Source organism: Abramis brama (assembly GCF_963993115.1).
Source record: "Abramis brama genome assembly, chromosome: 20".
Lineage (NCBI taxonomy): Eukaryota > Metazoa > Chordata > Actinopteri > Cypriniformes > Leuciscidae > Abramis > Abramis brama.
In genome coordinates this window covers 23,798,287-23,818,579 of record NC_139982.1, presented here as the reverse complement: position 1 = coordinate 23,818,579, position 20,293 = coordinate 23,798,287, and the positions used below count along the sequence as shown (strand labels likewise).

General features: G+C 36.9%; 1 protein-coding gene across 1 annotated transcript in view; it reads right to left on the bottom strand.

The window, feature by feature from the left end:
* nav2b (neuron navigator 2b) overlaps window positions 1-19,699 on the bottom strand; it is a 68,788-nt gene extending 49,089 nt beyond the window's left edge. Inside the window, exons 1-11 of the mRNA XM_084094891.1 lie at window positions 19,171-19,699; window positions 12,516-12,633; window positions 11,993-12,045; window positions 10,275-10,347; window positions 9,940-10,192; window positions 9,064-9,132; window positions 8,598-8,737; window positions 5,058-6,012; window positions 4,850-4,959; window positions 2,075-2,186; window positions 21-371 (exon numbers count right to left, since the gene is read on the bottom strand). Of these exons, the coding sequence (XP_083951017.1) occupies window positions 21-371; window positions 2,075-2,186; window positions 4,850-4,959; window positions 5,058-6,012; window positions 8,598-8,737; window positions 9,064-9,132; window positions 9,940-10,192; window positions 10,275-10,347; window positions 11,993-12,045; window positions 12,516-12,633; window positions 19,171-19,401 (2,465 nt within the window). The 5' untranslated portion in view covers window positions 19,402-19,699. The remainder of the gene's footprint in view (window positions 1-20; window positions 372-2,074; window positions 2,187-4,849; window positions 4,960-5,057; window positions 6,013-8,597; window positions 8,738-9,063; window positions 9,133-9,939; window positions 10,193-10,274; window positions 10,348-11,992; window positions 12,046-12,515; window positions 12,634-19,170) is intronic.
* Window positions 19,700-20,293: the final 594 nt, after the last annotated feature.

Below are 20,293 nucleotides of genomic sequence, written 5' to 3'. Positions count from 1 at the left end.
CACCATCAAACCACACTCACCCACTGGAAACACCATCCACCTTCATGCTCTTGCCCAGGATGTCTCCATCACTCATGTACCCTGGCGTTTCCATGGCGACGCCCTCCAGCTCCTCCGCCTTCTCTGAGAGCTCAAGGCCGCAGACGACTCCGTTGTGTGCGCAGGTCTGATGTCTGTGTGCGTGCCGCTCACAGCCACTGCCGTGGTGTACGAACGCGTTTCCTGAAGAGGGGGCATCACCAGCTTGTAGACGAGGGCTGGATGAGCCCAGCCGCCAGGGCAGTGCAGAAGCAGGGCGGGAACTGAGGGTTAGCAAGGCCCTCTCATTGACCTCTGTGGTTACTGTGCTGTCAAATGTCGTCTCAAGAGTGCTGGCAGGCAGTGAGACAGAAAAAAAACATGAGAAGTTACTGACATAACCATAAACTATAGGTTTGTTAACATCTTGACTGTGTTCTTTATTTTATTTGATTTCAATATTGAAAAAAGGGTTGTAACATCACTGACAACACCACGTGACAATTGAATTTAAGATGTTCAAAACACACACCAATGATCAGCGAATAATCAATAAATGATTACGTATATTTATATTATTTATTGATTTTGTTAACCTAACCTATTCTTAACCTAAAAAATCTTAAGTGTCAAAGAAGAGGTTTACATGATAAAAAGGGTTTTCAAGCACCTGACAAATTCAGGTTTTTGTATGTGCAAACAAAATAGAGTCAAACCATTTATTATTGGATAAAGTATTACATCACCACTGAAGTTTTTCATAAATGAAAAAAAAGTGTTATTTTAGTATTATTTATGCCATTATAGTATTAACTAATATTTTAAATAGGCTTTTATTTCTATGTTTTCAGTTTTAATTTTAGTAATTCTGTTATGTGCTTTTGTCACTTTTGTTGTTTGTTAATTAATCCATTTAGCTTTAATTTATATTGATTTTAGTTAGTAAGTTGCCAATATTTTCTTTTAAATATTCTTTACTTACATTTTTTTTCAGCTTGATTTCAACTAATTCTTGTAGTTTTAGTTAACTAACAACAATGCAAGCCACATCTGACAATATATTTCAGCATAGACATTCTGCAAAATATCTTCCAAAAAAAAAAAAAGAAATCCTTTTTTGTTTTACAAAAGAAAAGTAAATAATATGGGTTTGGAATGACATGAAGGTGAGAAAATTATGAAAGTTTTTTGGGGCAAATATACCTTTTTGAAAGAAAGAGTGCAAGCAGCAAGCAAAAAGCATCGTTGAATTTCTGGCAAAATTATGCATCCTGTCGGGACAGGGTTTCATTGGGATATTAAAACAAGCTTTTTATCTAGTATTAGCAGGCAGTATGTGGCCTCCAGGCGATTTCACGGCCAGCTTTTGTACCCTGGAAGGCCGAGACACGCATCAAACTGATCACAGCAAAGACAAAAACCCGGCACCCCCCAAATGAGCTCCTAATGCCAATCAAAATGTCTTCCTCAAAGCCATTTAGAGTTTAACCGTTCGCAAACCCCCAGAGATGAAAGGGTTCACACACCCGGGAACAATGGGGTGCTTTCTGAACTGTGCTGTGATGTCTGTGCCCAGTCATTATTAATGTCATGTTGTACTTCAACCCTACTGAATAGAAGTCATTTAGAGTCTGAACATGAACTGACACCAGAGAAAGTGCAGTAAGAAGCAACTACCACTAACGGGAGCCCTTTGGGTTGATCACCAGTTCGCCGGATCATCGTTGGGTTGATCAAAATAATTTCGACACTTTTAGACAATTGAAGTGAATGGGGCCTATTTTTAAATGAATGATTTAAAGCAAACATTTGAAGCTTATAATTCTATAAAAGCACTTAGAATAATTCTCCTGTTAAAACTTCAGTAAATTTTAACGTTTACGGCTTGGCCCCGTTCGCTTCAATTGTAAGTGTGGAAAATGAGGAACAAGTCCCAGAACATTCCTTTAAGATAAGTAATATTTTAGATGAATAAAACTAACTTTAGTCACTTCTATCAGGCTGAAGCATACACAAAATATGAGAAAAAATAAAACACACGTCACACTGGTTTTACCTGTGACTGATATGTGTCGTCCCCCTCAAACTGGACATGGTTTCCTCAAGGTTTTGCCTCAGATCAGCAATGTTTTTCGCAGTACGTAGCCTCTTGGTTTCGGAGTCCTCACCTGAGGAAACCAGACTCATCACCATCACCACATTCTGCAAACAGCTGCTACCATAACTCTAAAGCATGTCTGAACACACACACATTCACACACCTAAAATGCTTCAGAAATGTAGCTAAAACCTGGAGAATCATGGAATAGTGTAAATGAAGCAACCCCGAACTCTGTATTAGCATCACAGCACTAACTCTGCCCCTTTGCTCGTGAAGTTAAATCTCCGAGCGTTCCGTAAAAGAGCTTTTTGTTTTCTTGCACCAATGTTAACGTACGAAACGTTAGCCAACCGCTGCTTAAAAATAAACACGCAGTGTATGCCGTAGGTGAGAGGGGATTTGGCTGCTTGGATTAACGGCTGTTTACTGATCATAAGAGGTCCACAAGGGGCTCAGAAGGTACAGAGCAGACTCACACACACACACAAACACTCACACATGATGTAAAACGTGTAAAAGAATGAGTGCCGTGGAAAAGTACATTCCTAGAGGCTGTAAAAACCACAAACAACCTCTTTCAGAACTGCTCGCTGAGGCTAATGCTAATCTTTGTTCTCTACCCGCCTTTTGGGTAAAAAAAACTAGCTTCTTCTCAAACTACATCAAATATAGAACATTTTATTTTAAAACAGCATTTAGTTTGGCTTTATTTGCAAAGATATCTGATGGGATGAAAGTTTATAATGCAACGCAAGTAGGCTATGAATTGGATTTTCAATGCAAGGGGTGCTAGCGTGCATTAGCGTAAACGTCTATATTCAGTTTTTCCAAGTCAACTGCTGTCATGGCAGATTTCTGCTAAGCAGGGTCATTATCTAAAAAAACAACAACATTTTAACAGGTTTGCTGTAGCCAAGCAGTTAACGCACATGATTATAATTGCCAAAAGGGGCACTATGCGAAAACATCCTCTTGTACAGTCAGTTTTCTCTTTCAAGCCAACAATGGCAGACTTCCAAGAAAAAAGAGATGTATCTTAACAGTTAGTCCACATGCTAATATAAAAGCCGCAGGTCCATTTCTCCTCTCGTTTCTGTCTTTATCAATAAAAAGTGACGAAAAAGCCCACAAAAATGGATAATAAAGACTTCAGGTGTGTTAAATGCCTCCTAGGTAGCTTTTTAAAACAGATCAAGTCGTCCAACACTCATCTACTCACTTTCATGCTTCTCAAACATGTCCAACATGGTTAGAAGGATCTCCTCATTAACCCGAGCAATTCCATCCCACACACAAGAGTGTTGGCTCAAATGCAGCTGATATACAGTGCTAAACGTGTTGAGCTCCCTTTCATTCAAAACACATGGTTGAGTGTGTTCAGCCAAACATTTAGATGATGTTGGAGGTCCACCAGAACTGTCCACACCCCAGAACCTGTCCTTTCTCCTGAGACTGAAGCAGTCGTCTAAGTCTAAGATGTCCTCATAAGTACCATCTCTTGTTCCTCCAGTTCGGAGAGGAGATGCCAACGGACAGTGACATTCTGCTTGGTCCATTGAGAAGATGATTCATTTAGGTCTTCTTCCAGTGGTACAGATCTTTTTTATCTCGGTTGCAGAAAAAGACTTCACAGAGCCACTAATGTCCCGTGCTTTTTCTGGTGGCAACGTGTCCCTGACTCTCCTACGCTTCTATTAAGATGGATAAAAGGTCTGTCTGACACATTCGGAGTTGTTTTCCCAGAGAATGTCCCGATTGATTTGTGAAAGAAGCTCTTGTGACGGCGGTCCTGCCTTTTCCTTTCCTCCATGGAAAAGAGAGGGGAAATTAGAATACAGCTCTCATGTCCACACCAGCCCAGGGAACTTCCCCTGTGGAGAAGAGTTTTTCTCTCTACACAAAGTTCTGACAGACTGAGAAAGGACACACACACACACACACACACACATGCTGGTAGGCCTTGGCAACTCCTTGACATTCATAGCCTTTTACATGCAGATGAGTGCTGTTTTGTTTTCTTGTTCACTCTCAGACTGGCCTGACATTGTCCTCAAAGTTCGGAAAACACTGCTCACTTATTCTTAAATAATCGGTGTTGTTTTATACAAAGACACAGTAAATGACCTTGTCCTAACTAGGCATTAGAGTTGGGGAGTAAATATCCAAAAGTGGCAACACTATTAAAATGTTTAGTAGAGTGATATTAGACTATTTTGAAACAGTTTTTCCCAGTAACAAGCAAGATGTCCAACATTCAGCCTTGTAACATGGTAAAACAACAAAATTGTTTTTACCTCACATGGTTTCCTGAGCAAGCTGAACAAACATGCTAGTCTAAATTGCAATGTCTGATTCATTTAAGTGAACTGTTAAATTATTCAAATGATTTGCTAAAATGATTCACTATGAAACACTAAAATGATTCACTATGAAACATTAAAATGATTTGCTATGAAGGGCTATGAAATCACCAAAAAGATTTGCTACGAGTAACTAAAATGATTTGCTATAATTCTGCTAAATGCATAATGGTGCAATTCACTAAAACAATTCACTATGAATCACTGACATTATTCACTGTGAATCACTACAATGATTAAACAACTCACTTGTGGCTGTGACTAGTTATATTATTTTCAATTACAGTTTCAAAGTAGCTTCCCCAACACTGCTATTTGCAACTCAAGTTTATTTTTCCGTACTCACTCTCATTATGCTCATAATGCTTACCTGTCAGGTTCTCAAGAGAAGTATGGATGGATTTGCTGCACAGGCCTGTTCGTTCCCTCCTTTCCTCCACTCCTGCCACTAGCCCAGTCTTATCAATTTCAGTTTGAGACCTACATAGTGACAGGACAACATACTAGTTTAGAGCCAAATAGTCTCTCATGGAGTATGTATGATAACGCATTACAGCACCACAAATGTGTTCCGTTACCTGTACATGAATGGGGCGACAGTGGCCATGTTGGGATGGCTGTATTGTTGCTGGAGCTGTGGAAGTTGCACACTGACCATATTGCTGGTTGTTGAGTGGGTCTGTGCACCAAGGGTGAGATCTTGGCAACTTTTCCCATCTGAAAATGCTAAGCTAGAGGTAAAGCTGTAGTTTCTGTTATCTTTCTGCCCTTTATGCACAGACAGACCTCCTATCTTTGTGCTCCGTAACCGTTCTCCCTCCGCACCACAAGGGGGCGACGCTACAGTCTTATTTGCAGATGAACCCTTTCCTCCTTGGCTTGGTTTGGGAATTCCACTCATGGCTGATTTTGCATTGTCTTTCTTTGCTTTGTTTCCTTTGGGAACAGCCTTCTTAGACTCTAGTACAAGTCCATCAGTTTTTGTGTCTCCTTTAAGGTGTTCGGGTTCTGTAACAGGAAGCTGTTTGAGCTTTTCTTTCTCTTTAGGCTTTGACTTCTCTTTAAGTTTTTCAGACGCTTTTGCCGAGGTTGTTTTCGGCGCCAAAGACTTTCCAAGCGTCAACTGTGCAAAGCCTTTCAGCGCTAGCTTGGGACTTGAGCTGCCAGAACTGCTGGGGGTGACAGGCCGTTGGTTTCCAGGGTGGATGGGGCAAATCTGGCCGCCTTCTGGTTCAACCTCATTCACATCGTCTGTACTGACAACCTTGGAGGCTCTGGAACCCGTTTTGCTGTTGAAGAGCTTGAGCTTTTCCAGCATGGACTTCTGGGCAATCACATTAGGAGGAACCTCAAGAGAATCTGGAGCTGGTTGTTTAACCGTGACCATGGAGGATGTAGCAGTGTGCTTAGCACTGAGCGACTTGCTTCTCCAGGGTTTAGAGGTGGAAGTTGTGGTGCTGGTGCAGCTGGGTGGTGGAATGGAAGAGCTGATTGGTCCATGATCAACCATTATTGGTGATGAGGTTGTTTTCTCTGTAAATTCACAAGGAAATATAACATTTATATATAAGCTCTTCATCACAACCGCTTCTGTGCTTTGCAAAACTTTTGCTCAAGTACACATCCATATTTTGAAATATCGCAATGGTGAAAAGCAAGGTTGTCAAATTTCCATTAAAAAAAATAATAATATAATAATATATAATTAAATTGTAAAATATTTAAATTGCTTAAGTTAACTATTTAAGACTATACATTAATTAAAAAAAATAATAAAAAAAAAAAAAAATTATATATATATATATATATATATATATATATATATATATATATATATATATATACACACACACATTTATCCATTGCTTGGTGTCACTTTTTGTACACTCAACTACTGTAACAGGCAATTGGACAAGTAGGGAGGACAAATGGTCAATCTGGCACAGAGAAAGTGGGTCAAATCTTTCAAACACTAGCAAGTGCAGTCAAGCTGTTGCACACAAACATTAGCAAGAGTGACACCCGTGGGAGTTTGAAAATATGAGAGCGTATTGGATGAAGTGCTGAGAAAAGGAAGCATGAACTATGAAGATAAATATTTAAAGTATGTGAAGTAATATTTATTTTTGAGATCCAGGGTTTCTCTATGATGGTTAGTAAAGGAGAGTGACTATGGAGCATTTCATGACATTTGAGATATGAGTGAAGAAACTGATTATTTGGTTAAATATAAAAACAAACCATTTCCAAGGCACATTTTGTATGTGCTTTCAGTCATAATCCTAATGTAAAACACAAATAAAAATGAACAAAATGTTTTTTTATCATTATTACACACAATACATATTATAATATTTAATAGCATATACAATTAGCCTGAATTGCATGAAAATTCAGTATGTAATGAAAGCAAACTCTTGCAAAGTCTGAGTAAAAATGTTAAACGATTCATTTTACCTGTTCTGATCAGTCACTGTCTTTCCCTATTTCCCTGATTTCATTTTCCTGCACTGCTAAACTGGTGGTTGCCCTTGTATGCAATTATTTTCTAGCCTGTTGCATAAAAACTCAGTTTAGCGGTGCTTACCTTATAGGCAATCTGAGCAAAATTCACATAACAGTCATATTCCTCGCATGTCTTCCTAGCCGTTTGATCTCACTGTATATAAAGCTCTGTCATTATCATTGACTTCTCTCTCTCTTCTTGCTCTGGTTTTGCCACAAGTACACTAATTAGAGCTGAATCAGTGAGCAGCAAACGCCTCATCATCAACACACCAGATCCAGCAGTGTGCAGCTGAGAGTCCACCAGACCACACACACACACACAGATGCATGCATGCACACAGACATGTACATCATGCATGTGCAAATGGGAAAAAATACTTTTTATACGGTTTTATGAATATGTCTTAAATACAAAAATTCCACATATTCAACTATGTGACATGTTAGTGGGGAAACATCCACGCTAAATAACTAAATGCTGAAGTGTGTAAACCAAGCCCGCCATAATGTAACAACAGCGTGCCAAAAATGTGTCAACAACATGCAATTAAAGAATCATAAAAATGAATCAACCTAACTCAAGAGTTTAAACAAATCATGGGAGGATGGTTTGGATCACTCATTGTGAGGAAGAAAAATGTTCAAATGAAACTGATGAAAAATTTGGTTCAAAATATTTTGTAGAACTTGACAATTCATGTCCAATAACAGCTGGCTCAAAAAATGAATACAACTACAAAGTTGTCTTTATGGTCAAAAGACCCATAAATTACCATAAAAGTACCATTTACTTGTGCGCTTTTTTCCCAGCCTTTTTAAGCATTATGATAAATTAGCATGAGGAACAGACCCAAAGCTTTTCCAGAGCTTACAGGGTTAGTTCATATAAAATTGAAATTCTGTCATCATTTATTCACCCTTATGTCGTTACAAACCTGTAAGACTTCCATTCATCTTCAAAACACAAATTAAGTTCTGAGTTATTCTCAGAAGAGTTAAATCTGAGTTATTTCTGTCCCTCCATTGAAAGTCCACGCAACTTCCACTTTGTCGCTTCAAAAAGTTCATAAACTAATCCATATGAATTGAGCGGTTTAGTCCAAATTTACTGAAGAGACACAATCGCTTTATATGATGATCAAATTAATTACATTAATTCATTAATTCATTCTTGTGTTACGCAGCAAGTTTGAGCTTCCGCAAGAACCAATGAGGTTTGTATTAAAAATACCAATCTGAAAATAATAATAATATAGTTTTTTAATAATATATGTATATAATAAAAAAAAATAACAGTTTTATTTTCTTGAAAATTTTTTTTTTACCAATAATACCAATACCAGTTTGAAAAAAATTCACAGGTAATTCTAGTAAAAAATAAAATTGAAATAAAGCCTGCCGATTCCATGGGTGGTATGGCCTTGTGGTTAAAGATCTGGGTGAAAGGTTATAGGTTTGAATACCTTAAAGAGTTATTCATTATGCACTGAGCAAGACACCTTGGGGTTTTTTTCAGGATGATTTAACAATATCAGTTTTTACTAAATGACTGCTTACATAACACACATGGAAAATTCTCAAGATTGTGTAAATGAATGTGATTAACTCACCTCTTTCATGAGCGCAGGCAGAGATTGACGGCTTTAATCGGTCACATTGGTTGAAGCTTTGGCTGCGTCTGTTGGTGTTTGAGGTTCGAGGTTTACTCTCTCCGCCCGTTCCAGCCGCCCTCACAGAGGGGCTCTGAAGCCTGACAAAGAGTTCAGTCAGAACAAACTCAACCTTTCTCTTTAAACAATAACTATTTATGCTGCAAAGACCCAAGACTGGAGTGCAAATTATATAAATAAACCTCAGTGACCTTTTTATATTCAAGTCCACATCTGATCATATGATCGAGAACAAAATGACTATTGAAGGGGATTCACATGTTTTTTGGCCCTGAGGAAACAAGATAGGCTTGTATCACCAGTAGATGGTGCTGTTGTGAAGTAATTTAAAGTAATTTACTAGGACAAGTAGATCAGGCACATTGTGATGTTTTCAAGAGTGGACATAGAAATCTGGAAAGCTGACCTAGAGTTCTTTTTCTGAGCAACTGAGAGTCTCACAGCTTTTTCCTGATCAGAGCCTTTTGATGGATGACTTCAAGATCAAGAGAAAAACAAAAGAGAAAGAAAAAGGGATGAATAGAAGAGTTAGAGAACCGTGTGTAACCAGTGTTGTTATTGTTAACTAAAACTAAAATGATTCAAAATGTTTTTTTAAGTATTAAGTAAATATTTATAAGTAAATATTTTTTCATATTTCATATTAGATTAACAATTTTTACTTACAAATCTTAAATAAGAAATGTTGCCTTGGCAACTAACTAAAATAAAATAAGTTACTACAATAAAAAAATTACATACTAACACTAAAACATTAAAATGAAACTAAAATAAATGTAAGCTAAACAGAAATATTAAAATATAATAAAAATGACAATAGCACATATTATTATTTAAACTAAATTATGTAATTATTTAAACTAAAATAAAAAAATCAAAGTTCACTCAAAATATGAATACTATAATAGTATATAAATAAATAATACTAACATAACACTGGAAATAACAGAGAACTTGTAAATTAGAAATGGAAATGAAAGGTTAATCATTGAAAATGTTAAGGACATGAAGAAGAAAGGAGGAAGAAAAAGCAGTATGAGAGCATTTGAAAATTTAATATGTTGGCATTATATATATATATATATATATATATATATATATATATATATGTTTGTGTGTGTGTGTGTGTGTGTATATATATATATATATATATATATATATATATATAAAAAATTTCCTCCAACCAAATTATTTAAAGATTAAAAATTGATTTCTGTTCTTTCAATCCAGCTGATATGTTGTCTATGAAGAAGCTATCCAGTAGATGAATTGAAAACAATACCTGGACTGCAGGTCTGTCTGTGTTTTCTGTGCACATGGGGAGGAGGTGTAGTGTTGCTGGATAGGAGAAGGACAGGGAGAGCTCCGGGGAGAAGTGCGAGGAGGAAGGGCAGGACTGACGCATCGGTGGGCCTGGTTGTTCTGGAGCATCTGAACATTGCTGGAGGCCTGTTTCAAAGTCTGCTGCTGCTGCCTGAAGCGCGACAGAATGAAGAAAAGGCCTAAAATGGCTTTCAGATTGCCGTTGCGGATCTCTGTGGTTTGGCAGAAAAAGAAAAGAATGGTGTTGACATCTTATTTCAAATATTATTGAGCATTAGTTAAGAGTCCGCTCACCTTCGGCACAAAGTCCCTTAATGTTCACTCCTTTAGCAGCCAGGAAGCACAGACAGGCATCTATGTTCTCAATCTGTTTAAGAGAGAAACATGGACATCCATCAAGAGCTTGCTGTCGGAAATCAAGCCTAATCATTTTCCCCTCTGTAAATGTGACCTCACCACGGCCGGTTTGCACACTTACTCAGGTGTACAGGAAACATAACCAAACAGATGGTGCTCAATAGGGAAGATTTGTGGTTTACAACCATGTGGGTCCATCCTGCGGTGTTCCTGTGACATTACAATGTATATCCTGACCACTGGCGAGACGATGGACTACAGCATGCTGGTTAACACCAGGATTTTAAGGTCAACAAGACCTGCCATTGTCATCCCTGAGGTTGTTTCTTAAAGGGACAGTTTAACCAAAAATGGAAATTCCGTCATACTCACTCTCGTTTGCAGTCATGTATATTTGACTTAAATGGAAGATGTTCAGCGAATAGGAAAATCTACGAATTATGGGATAATTTTCTTTTTGGATGAACTAACCTTTAACACTAGCTTGTCCGGATTTATTGAAGGGACAAGTGGATTTATTGAAGGGGCAAGTGAAAGAGAATTTTACTTGCCCGACCAGTCAGGTGGCTTAAAACTTTAGTGACAAAAAAATAAGCATCGAATGATTCTGATTTTTATTAACGTTACATCCAGTTTAAAACAGCGATTGATAATGGTCTATTTCTGATAACAAAAGTCGCGCTGTTGAGGCTCGCGCTGCCTTGTGACTTTCGTGGAGAAATCAAAACACATTAGCATAAAAGCACACAAAAAACACATAAGTTACTGAGGTAAAAATTAAAAATGTTGAGTTATATATATTTATATAACTGAACATATGATATAACACGACCAAGGAAGCTGTTTCTGTTTTTTATAGTTCAATAAGTAGTTAAAATTAGTTTAGCTACTTACATTTTAGACACAATATAGACTGTTTTGTTCTGTTTCAACGACGAAAATGGTTCCAAAGGAAAGCAACACTCAGCGCGGTGTTTTGTTACTAAATGATTCAGTGTTTCGAACGAATCGTTTGAATAAGTGACTCAATGACTCACTCATTTAGGCGGTCACTTGCCGCCACCTTTTGGCGGTTTAGTTTCATGTTTAAAAGTACCGTTGCATTTTTTCTTAGATGTATATTCAAACATTTATTTACATTAATCTCATAACATTATTAATTGCAGTTGTAATTTTGCTATGTAAATTATCTATTTTGATTGGTAACAGCAGCCCTGTAGTGTCTAACTGAATTTATTGATCAAATGTAAGAATTTGACATGAAAGATGATGCATATATTTAATAAGGTAAAATTTTATAAAAGCCTTTATAAAAGTAAATAACGTAAATAAAAATATGCAGATTTAAGTATGTACAAGCTGATGAGAAAATTGCTTTAGAATATATTATATTTACACCACCAAAAAAGTAAATGAGCGAATTACTTGTCCAAAGGACAAGCACATGACAAGGCTTAAATGTCAAGGCCTGTCTACCATATTCTCAAAACTATCCTATCATTTTCAATATCTTCAAAATCAATATTTTGATCACTTCTTCACCAGATCCACCACCAAGTGACAGTGACATTCGATTGAGAGTTTGACATATTGTGGTTTGTTTCTTTTCCTATCACGCCGGTCAGAAATTACAATAAACAAATTTTGTTTCTTACCATTTGAGAGCGACTCTCTGGGAATCCGTTGATATCGGCAATCTTCTCATTTGCTGAATGGAAAAAAGAAAACAGAGGCACTGAATTAAAGTAACACCATTTTATACCTGCTAGTTGGTTTTATGAACACATCATCCACTTGGAGTGGTCTTCAGGCTTTTGTATTTGTAATAGGAATGAGAATAGGAATGCGTATCCTCCTCTTGCATACGTTTATTACATTTTGGCTTAATAAAATGTTCACAACTCAGTTTTGTAGCCTCATAAACCTTCACAAATTGGCCCTTTTCAGAAACTGATCTCATAAAACAGCTTCAGAACACATTCAAAATAACAAAGGTGGTGAGTTTTCTTGATACATGTGTCCATTTCTTTCCCAGCCCTCCTCCTCAAACTACTCATTATGGTTAGATTTACTGGTACGGTGGAGCAAAATTGTAGGTTTTATGTATTAACTTTTTCTGAAGGAAGAAGAGGGGTTTGTTGAAGTATGGAAAATGATTTTTTATATCTTTAATCTTACCTACAACCTGAATGATTTCTGCCAACAAAACGCCATCAGCAACATCCTGTTGGAGGTCTTTAATCAGGCGTGTGTGTCCGGACTTGGCTAGGTAGTGGTTGGCCCAATCTGTATAAATCTATTCATCCAAAGAAAAATAGAGAGAGACAGAATGAGGAAAAGGCACTTAACATCTAACTCTGGGTTTAAAGCTTACATGGATGAAAGACAAATGCCACATTGTGGCCGATCAGCTACCATTTAAATATCAGAGTGTAGACAGGGAAATTTCCAAGAAAAATAATAAAAGCAAGCTGTCAAAAGGGTTTGGAATATCAGGTTGTACATCTAATTAAAAAAAAAAAATTGTTAATTATCTAAAAAATATATATTTTTAAATATATTGCACAAATTATAAATGAAGTCAGTCTGATCAAATATTATAATATTTGTTGTTGTTTTGTGAATAAATATTTAAGGAAATAATTTAAATAAAACACAAAATTATAAATGGAAAAAAGTAGCAGTCTGAAAAAAGTTTGGTTCTTATGGCTTCCAGACCATTCACCGTTCTCAAAAATGGTAGATCAACTTAGGCACATTGCATTGTGTAATACAGTATGTCATGTGTTCTGGTTATATAATACAGAATGAATTTGACATTTTATGCATACAATATATTTGAATACTGTGTATGCTATACAATGCAAAATTAGCATGTGTATTATGGTACTATGCAATTCCAAACATACCTGATGCCTTTCTATCCTCTATAAAATCATCATGCAACTACAAAAAGTGAGCATTGGGAGGCAGCAGAGTCTCAACAGGCCCCTAGAGGTCAGAAATGAAGGGCTGCAGGTGTTTTGTTGCTGGTCTAGCCATGTCTAAATGGGACTAAATGGGACATAAGAACTGGTGTGACTGCCCATCATGCAGATCAGAGCTAAGCATGGACCATTTAAAACTGGAGCCACTGCTGGTTTTAATACAGAGACTCCTTGTGAGTTCTGCAGGGGGTTGTTTGTATTTCTGCCCACAGAGCCTGGAGAACCGCTCCACCCCTTCACTGTAAACAAAACCTCTAGGCTGCGGTGGACAGCATGTGGGAATAATAATCTTGAATAATAAAAACATAGGGGAAGAGGTATGAGTAACCAGGTTCCATGTTAACATGAAGATGCATTACGTACGCAGTTACATTTGAATAAATCAGCGTTTAGCCATCATTTGTTTGGGGTCTAAAAGACCCCACATTCATTTTATTAACAAACATATTGGTTACTGATTTTTCTGAAAACTGTCAATAAACGACATTACATTAATCAATCTCAAGTCAATCTCAAAAAAAAAAAAAGAAGAGGGTTAAGATTCAAGATTAAACAACTGGTAGTGTTTTGATGGTCAATTGACTTTGATGTTTTAATATTATTTATATATAATTATAGGATTTATTAAAATTTTGATGTAGCTTTTATTTTTATTTATTTTTATAATATATAAGATATATATTTTGTATTTGTTTTAGGAAACGTATATCAGTTCAGCCAAGGCAACATTTTTAATTTTCATCTAATATTTATATTTTATTATATAAGCTTTATTTCAATTACTGAATTTTAATAGTAGTTTACTATAACAACACTCACTGTAAAGAAGAAAAAGTTGGTTTAACTTAAAAAAGTAAGTTACCTGCATGGTTGCCTTAAACTTGCAAATATAATAAACAGTCCCCATTATGAGATAACAGTTACAAGAAAATTGTAGTTTTGAGATATAAAGGAGCAATGACAAGAAACAAAGTTGTAATTGTGAGTGATATAAAGTCACATTGCGAGATATGAAGTTGCAGTTATGAGAAACAAAACGTCATTGTGAGATACAGTATAGTCACACTGTGAGAGGAGATTTTAAGTCACAATTGTGAGCTATAAAGTTTCAATTATGAGAAATAAAGTCGTAGTTGTGAGATATAAAGTGTCAACTGTGAGATATAATCACATTGCAAGATATAAAGTTGCAAATATAAGAAACAGTCCCGATTATGAGATAAAAAAGTTACAAGAAAGTTGTAGTTTTGAGATATACAGTAACAATTACAAGAAACAAAGTTTTAATTGTGAGATATAAAGTTGCAATTACGAGAAGCAAGTCACACTGCAAGATATAGTCGCAAGTATAAAAAACAAATGTTAGATAAAAAGTTGCAAGAAATTTGTAATAAAGTAGCCATTACAAAGTTGTAACGGTGTTATAATGTCATAATGTAAAAATCTAGTCGCAATTGCTTGAAAATTCACATTGCAAGATATATTCGCAACTCTGAAGTATGAGAAACAAAGTTGCAATTGAGAGGTATAAAGTTGCCATTACGAGAAACAAAGTTGTAATTGTGATATATCAAGTTGCATTGCAAGAAACAAAGTGAACTCAAAATATTATGTTATCTAAACCAGATAAACTATCTAAGTTGATTTGACAAAATATTTTTTTTACAGTGCTGCTAAAAACAAGATACCTCCAAAAAAAAGGAGCACCATGGTATTACTATGGTTTTGTTGGACTTTTACCATGCTAATACCATTTGAAGTATCACAGACCATGTCACTACCAAATTTAAATATGAATACCGAATCAAAGTACGGTAAACTATGGTATTTGGACAAAATCACCAAACTATGGTACCGCCAAAGCACTTTTTGTAAAACAGAGCAAACATGCCACATTGCATTTCTCCATTTAAGGTTCAAGATCGAGTTTTTAAAGATCAGCTCAATAAAACCCAAGCAATTCAATTTGTGCAGGACAATTTAGAGAGCAAAAAGTGGTCCCTAAACTTGTAATGGACTTTCCATTCCTTGTCTTTTTTGGTAATTCCATCATTTCCAAACACAAGACTAAAAGCAGATATTTAACAAACTAACTGCAATCATCACGTTGTTTTACAAGGCAACCAACCATGACTAATCCTCACACCAATGCTGTCCCAAAACACATTTAGTGCCATTTTCATTAATGTGTAGCATTTTCCAGCTTCCTGGCCAAAACAAAGAGGGACAGCAGTGCAGTGTGAGGGCATAGTAGTATATTAGTACTAGTGTATGCTAAAGGGTGCCCACTATTGGCCTCTGGGATTGGTGTGTGTGGCATCCTATCCATATGGCCAAATGCCCACCTGCAGTGCGGCTCACCGCCACTAATGGAGCACTGTAGTAAAACCTCCATGACCGTGTCTATGTGTGCGTGTGCGCTGTAATTACAGGCCAACTGGCTGAGCTTTTCATTCTACCCCGCCACATGAAGAACTTGGCTCTTCGCTGCCTTCAAAGCTCGACTGAACGTATGAAGCTATATAAACACATGTACGCATACAAACATAGACATAAACGTACACACCGCTGCCGTGGACCAAAAGAAGAACATTGCGACTTTTCATAGGCAATTTGCTTTGACCAGGTCAGCAGGATCTATTCTTACAAAGCATAATAGTTTTAACATGTAAATGTATAAACACATGAGCTTTCAGCGGGAAGCTCTACAAACAGTAGTTACAATGGTGGTAATGCAGCCAAAGAGAAACTGTTTCGAAGACATGAATACAATGTACACATCTGTTGTAGGTCAAGTCATGGTGGAATATGGGCACAAGCTTTACTCTGCAAAGTTTGAACTTCAACATGATAAACAAAAGCATTTTGCAGTTACAAATAAATGTTTTTTTTTTCTTTTTCTGTTCATTAATATTCCAAAAACACAATTAACACCTTGCAAGCAAGCCTGTTTCCATCATAGAGTAAAAAAATAAATGTTAGGTTTTAACTTTTTAATATATTGTGAGATATAAAGTTACAATTACAAGAAACAAAACATTGTGAGATATAGTCACACTGTGAGAGAGGAGATTTAAAGGTCCCATATTGTCAAAACTGAAATTTCCTGGCTTTTTTCATGATAGCAGAGGTCTAGGGGCTATGAAACTACCATATAAGTTTCAAAACAGTCAATCTACAGACAAAGGCACATAGCCTGCATAAAGTAGATGTGCCTTTTCACAAGCCGTTGTGACTTCCGTATAAATGTGATGTCAGAAGTACTCAGTCAACGCCTTCAGTCACCACCCCGAGCACTGCCCACCATCAGGAAACTACATCATAATGCTTCCGAACAACATTAATATAAGAGAACAGTGGCTAATGTTTATTTATTCAGAAACGCCACAGCAATTTAGTTCGACCTTAACCGTCTGTTCTGCACATTTCACAAGTGACTGCTTCGTCAATCAGGCACAGTTCAATGCCGTTTTTTCAAAGAAGCTACTCCTCAAAGTTGCTGCAGTCCCTATAGTTCATAGTTAAAGCTACACTGTGTAGGATTTTCTCCCATCTAGCGGTGAAATTGTTTATGACTACCAACTGAATATTACTTTCTAGCCCCTCCCATTCCGAGGGCGTTTTAACTCCTACGGTGGCCGTATTATTTCAAATCTGCCGGCAGTCGCGAGTAATCTCCCCCTCACATTCGTCACGGTGCCACTGAGTGTCAAAACGCGAAAGGCGAAGCTTGAATTTCCAGGTATGTCCCTCTTTGGCTAATGTATTTTCAAGATGGAGGCGCAACATGGCTGCCGCCATTCGAGCGACTCGCTCCTATGTATTCTAAATGGCAGATTCTACGCTTACGAGAATACTTGATTAGTTGGTACAAGTAATTACACATTAATGAGCACATATCATTTTGAAAGAACAAAGTGTTTTTTGCTAAGAATCAACTTAAAAAATTACACAGTGTAGCTTTAAACAAGTTTACCTTGGGCGTCAATTGCAGCATATGTTCTCGCGTTCTGTGAGCATCTTTGCACATTTACCACAAGTACATCTTTTACAGAAAAAGTAACATTGTAAAAGAAATTGTAACACGTCAACTTACTGTATCAGTAGGAAAGCAATAGTTACATAGCTCACTGCATTCGGTGTCTGTCTGCTAACGTTACATATTATAAAGCAGTTAAGTGTTTCAAAATCAGTGTATAACTAGCTATTAACGTACATATTTTGGAGATTTTAATCAAATTTAACAAAAAAAAAGTCTGAGTTTGTTTACAGACAGTTTAAATTAGTGTTAACGTTGCGTGCAGCATTGATGTAATGGTAATTATTATACTCTAACAATAATGAGGTGTTTGTCTCCTGTTGTCGCCGATTCGGGGTCTGAGTCCGGCTCGAACATATAAGGCCGGATAACATTTCCCTCAGCAATGTCCATCATTACAGGTGTTTTATTTACCTTGCTTGTGAGCATCACCAAGCCACAGGAGGCTACAGCATACATGACCCTAGTTACCTGTGGTTGGCCTGGTCGTGCGTCACTCAGAAAACAACAGGTTAATCAGAAGAGAGGCTCATGAATATTAATTAGAAAGGCCAAAATCGACCTGTTCTTAGCAGAGCTCCTGAGAAAGGAGCTGTAAAAATATATTGGGATGGTTTTTGGTACTTATCCCACAAATATATATTCTTAAGGACATCAAAACCTAAAATAAAACTTCAGAAAGGTGTACAATATGGGACCTTTAAAGTCACAATTGTAAGTACGCAAGTATGAGAAACAGTCGCAAATGTCAGATCTAAAGTAGCAATAACAAGAAACAAAGTCGTAATTGTGAGACAAAGTCACATTGCGAGGCGTAAAGTTGCAAATATAAGAAACAGTCCCCATTATGCGATAAACAGTTACAAGAAATTTGTAGTTTAGAGATATAAAGGAGCAATGACAAGAAACAAAGTTGTAATTGTGAGATATAAAGTCACATTGCGAGATATGAAGTTGCAATTATGCGAAACAAAACGTCATTGTGAGATACAGTATAGTCACACTGTGAGAGGAGATTTTAAGTCACAATTGTGAGATATAAAGTTTCAATTATGAGAAAAAAGTCGTAGTTGCGAGATATAAAGTGTCAATTGTGAGATATAATCATTGCAAGATATAAAGTTGCAAATATAAGAAACAGTCCCAATTATGAGATAAAAATGTACAAGAAAGTTGTAGTTTTGAGATATACAGTAACAATTACAAGAAACAAAGTTTTAATTGTGAGATATAAAGTTGCAATTATGACTTTGCAGAGTCACACTGCAAGATATAGTCGCAAGTGTAAAAAACAAATGTTAGATAAAAAGTTACAAGAAATTTGTCATTTTAACATATAAAGTAGCCATTGCAAAGTCGTAACTGTGATATAACGTCATATTGTAAAAATATAGTCGCAATTACTTGAAAATTCACATTGCAAGATATAGTCGCAACTCTGAAGTATATGAGACACAAAGTTGCAATTGTGAGATATAAAGTTTCCATTACGAGAAACATAAGTCGTAATTTAGATTTATCTTGCATTGCAAGAAACAAAGTAATGATTTGCACAATTACAAAATAAAAACCTGCTGTAGCATGATATTTTTGAAGGTCTTTTAAAGGGTGCAAGACAATCAATAGTACTATAAAGATAACTGACCAAGTGGTCAATGCACAAATTCTTAATTAATTTGTATTTATTTAATCAAAGTATAAAACTGTCTGTGTGCAATCAAACTATCCATACAAGGAAGATAATCTGTTAGAACATGAATCAATGCAACCACAAAGCCACATACAAATTAAGCATCAGTGTTCCAACCTGAGGGTCTCCTGATGTTTCTTTGGCATTCTGGTACTTTTTCTGTGAAGTTGCAGTGCCTTGACTTTGCTGTCTGTAGATGGGAGACTTCAAGGGGATGAGGCTGGGCTGGGTGGGCTTCAGTGGTCCATTCTGTTGGGTTGCTACCCTAGCTGGAATGGGTAGCGCGGTACCATGCACAGGTTTGGGCAATCCCGACTTCATCTTGGACGCGACTAGAATAGCAGGCATCTTCTTATCCTTTTACATTCAACCACGCACACGCTGGCACAAAGTTGTCTGGTTGCAGAGGCACAAGGCTCGGAGCAACCGCACACGCTGACTTAACAGCTGGAGCAATGCAGTGGGAAGTGTGTCCACAAACTCACATTCATGCAGCACTGGAAAGCTTGGCAGCACACAGACGTCTTGCTAAACCTTCTAATAATGTGATTTTCCCATGACAATCAGCCAAATCCTTCCCCGTCATCAGTATCTTCAGTGTTCTTCTTGTCCAATGAAGCTCTACTCCATATTCAACTTGGGATCTGGACTCCGCCTGCCACCTGCTACTAGTCCCACAGCGAGGAGTCGCCCAATATAGCTCTCTGGCAGGCAGAAATCACAGATAAGTGGGAAGCAGGCAGGATGCAATTTGTTGTCAGAGCAGAAGAAACCTACAGTTTGTACATGGAAGTGTAACCAGCCCCCAGATGCAGTGGCAGCAAGGCATGAGTCTCAAGCTTGAGAAGGATTAACAAGCCATTAGCAAGACAGCAGATGTGTCTTATGGGAAAACTCAACGCTAACACCCCTGGGTGACAGCCTAATCAGCCATAATATCTCCCTTCTCACCAATGCACCTGAGAAATGGACAATTAGCAAGCAAAGAAGAAAATTCTTGATTTAGTTTATAGCTTTTAAAACTTTTTGATGCCACAAACCCTAAAATATTAAAGACAGTAGTATAAAGACCCATTTATACTGTGGGGAAGTAAAAAAATATTATAAATTTGGAAAATACCAAAAATATTATCTGGAAAAATATTGATTTGGCAATGTATCGTTTTCTACCCACAATTAAAGTACTGTTATATGTATAAACTTATAGCTATGGCTATGGCTATCAACACATTAAAATAAC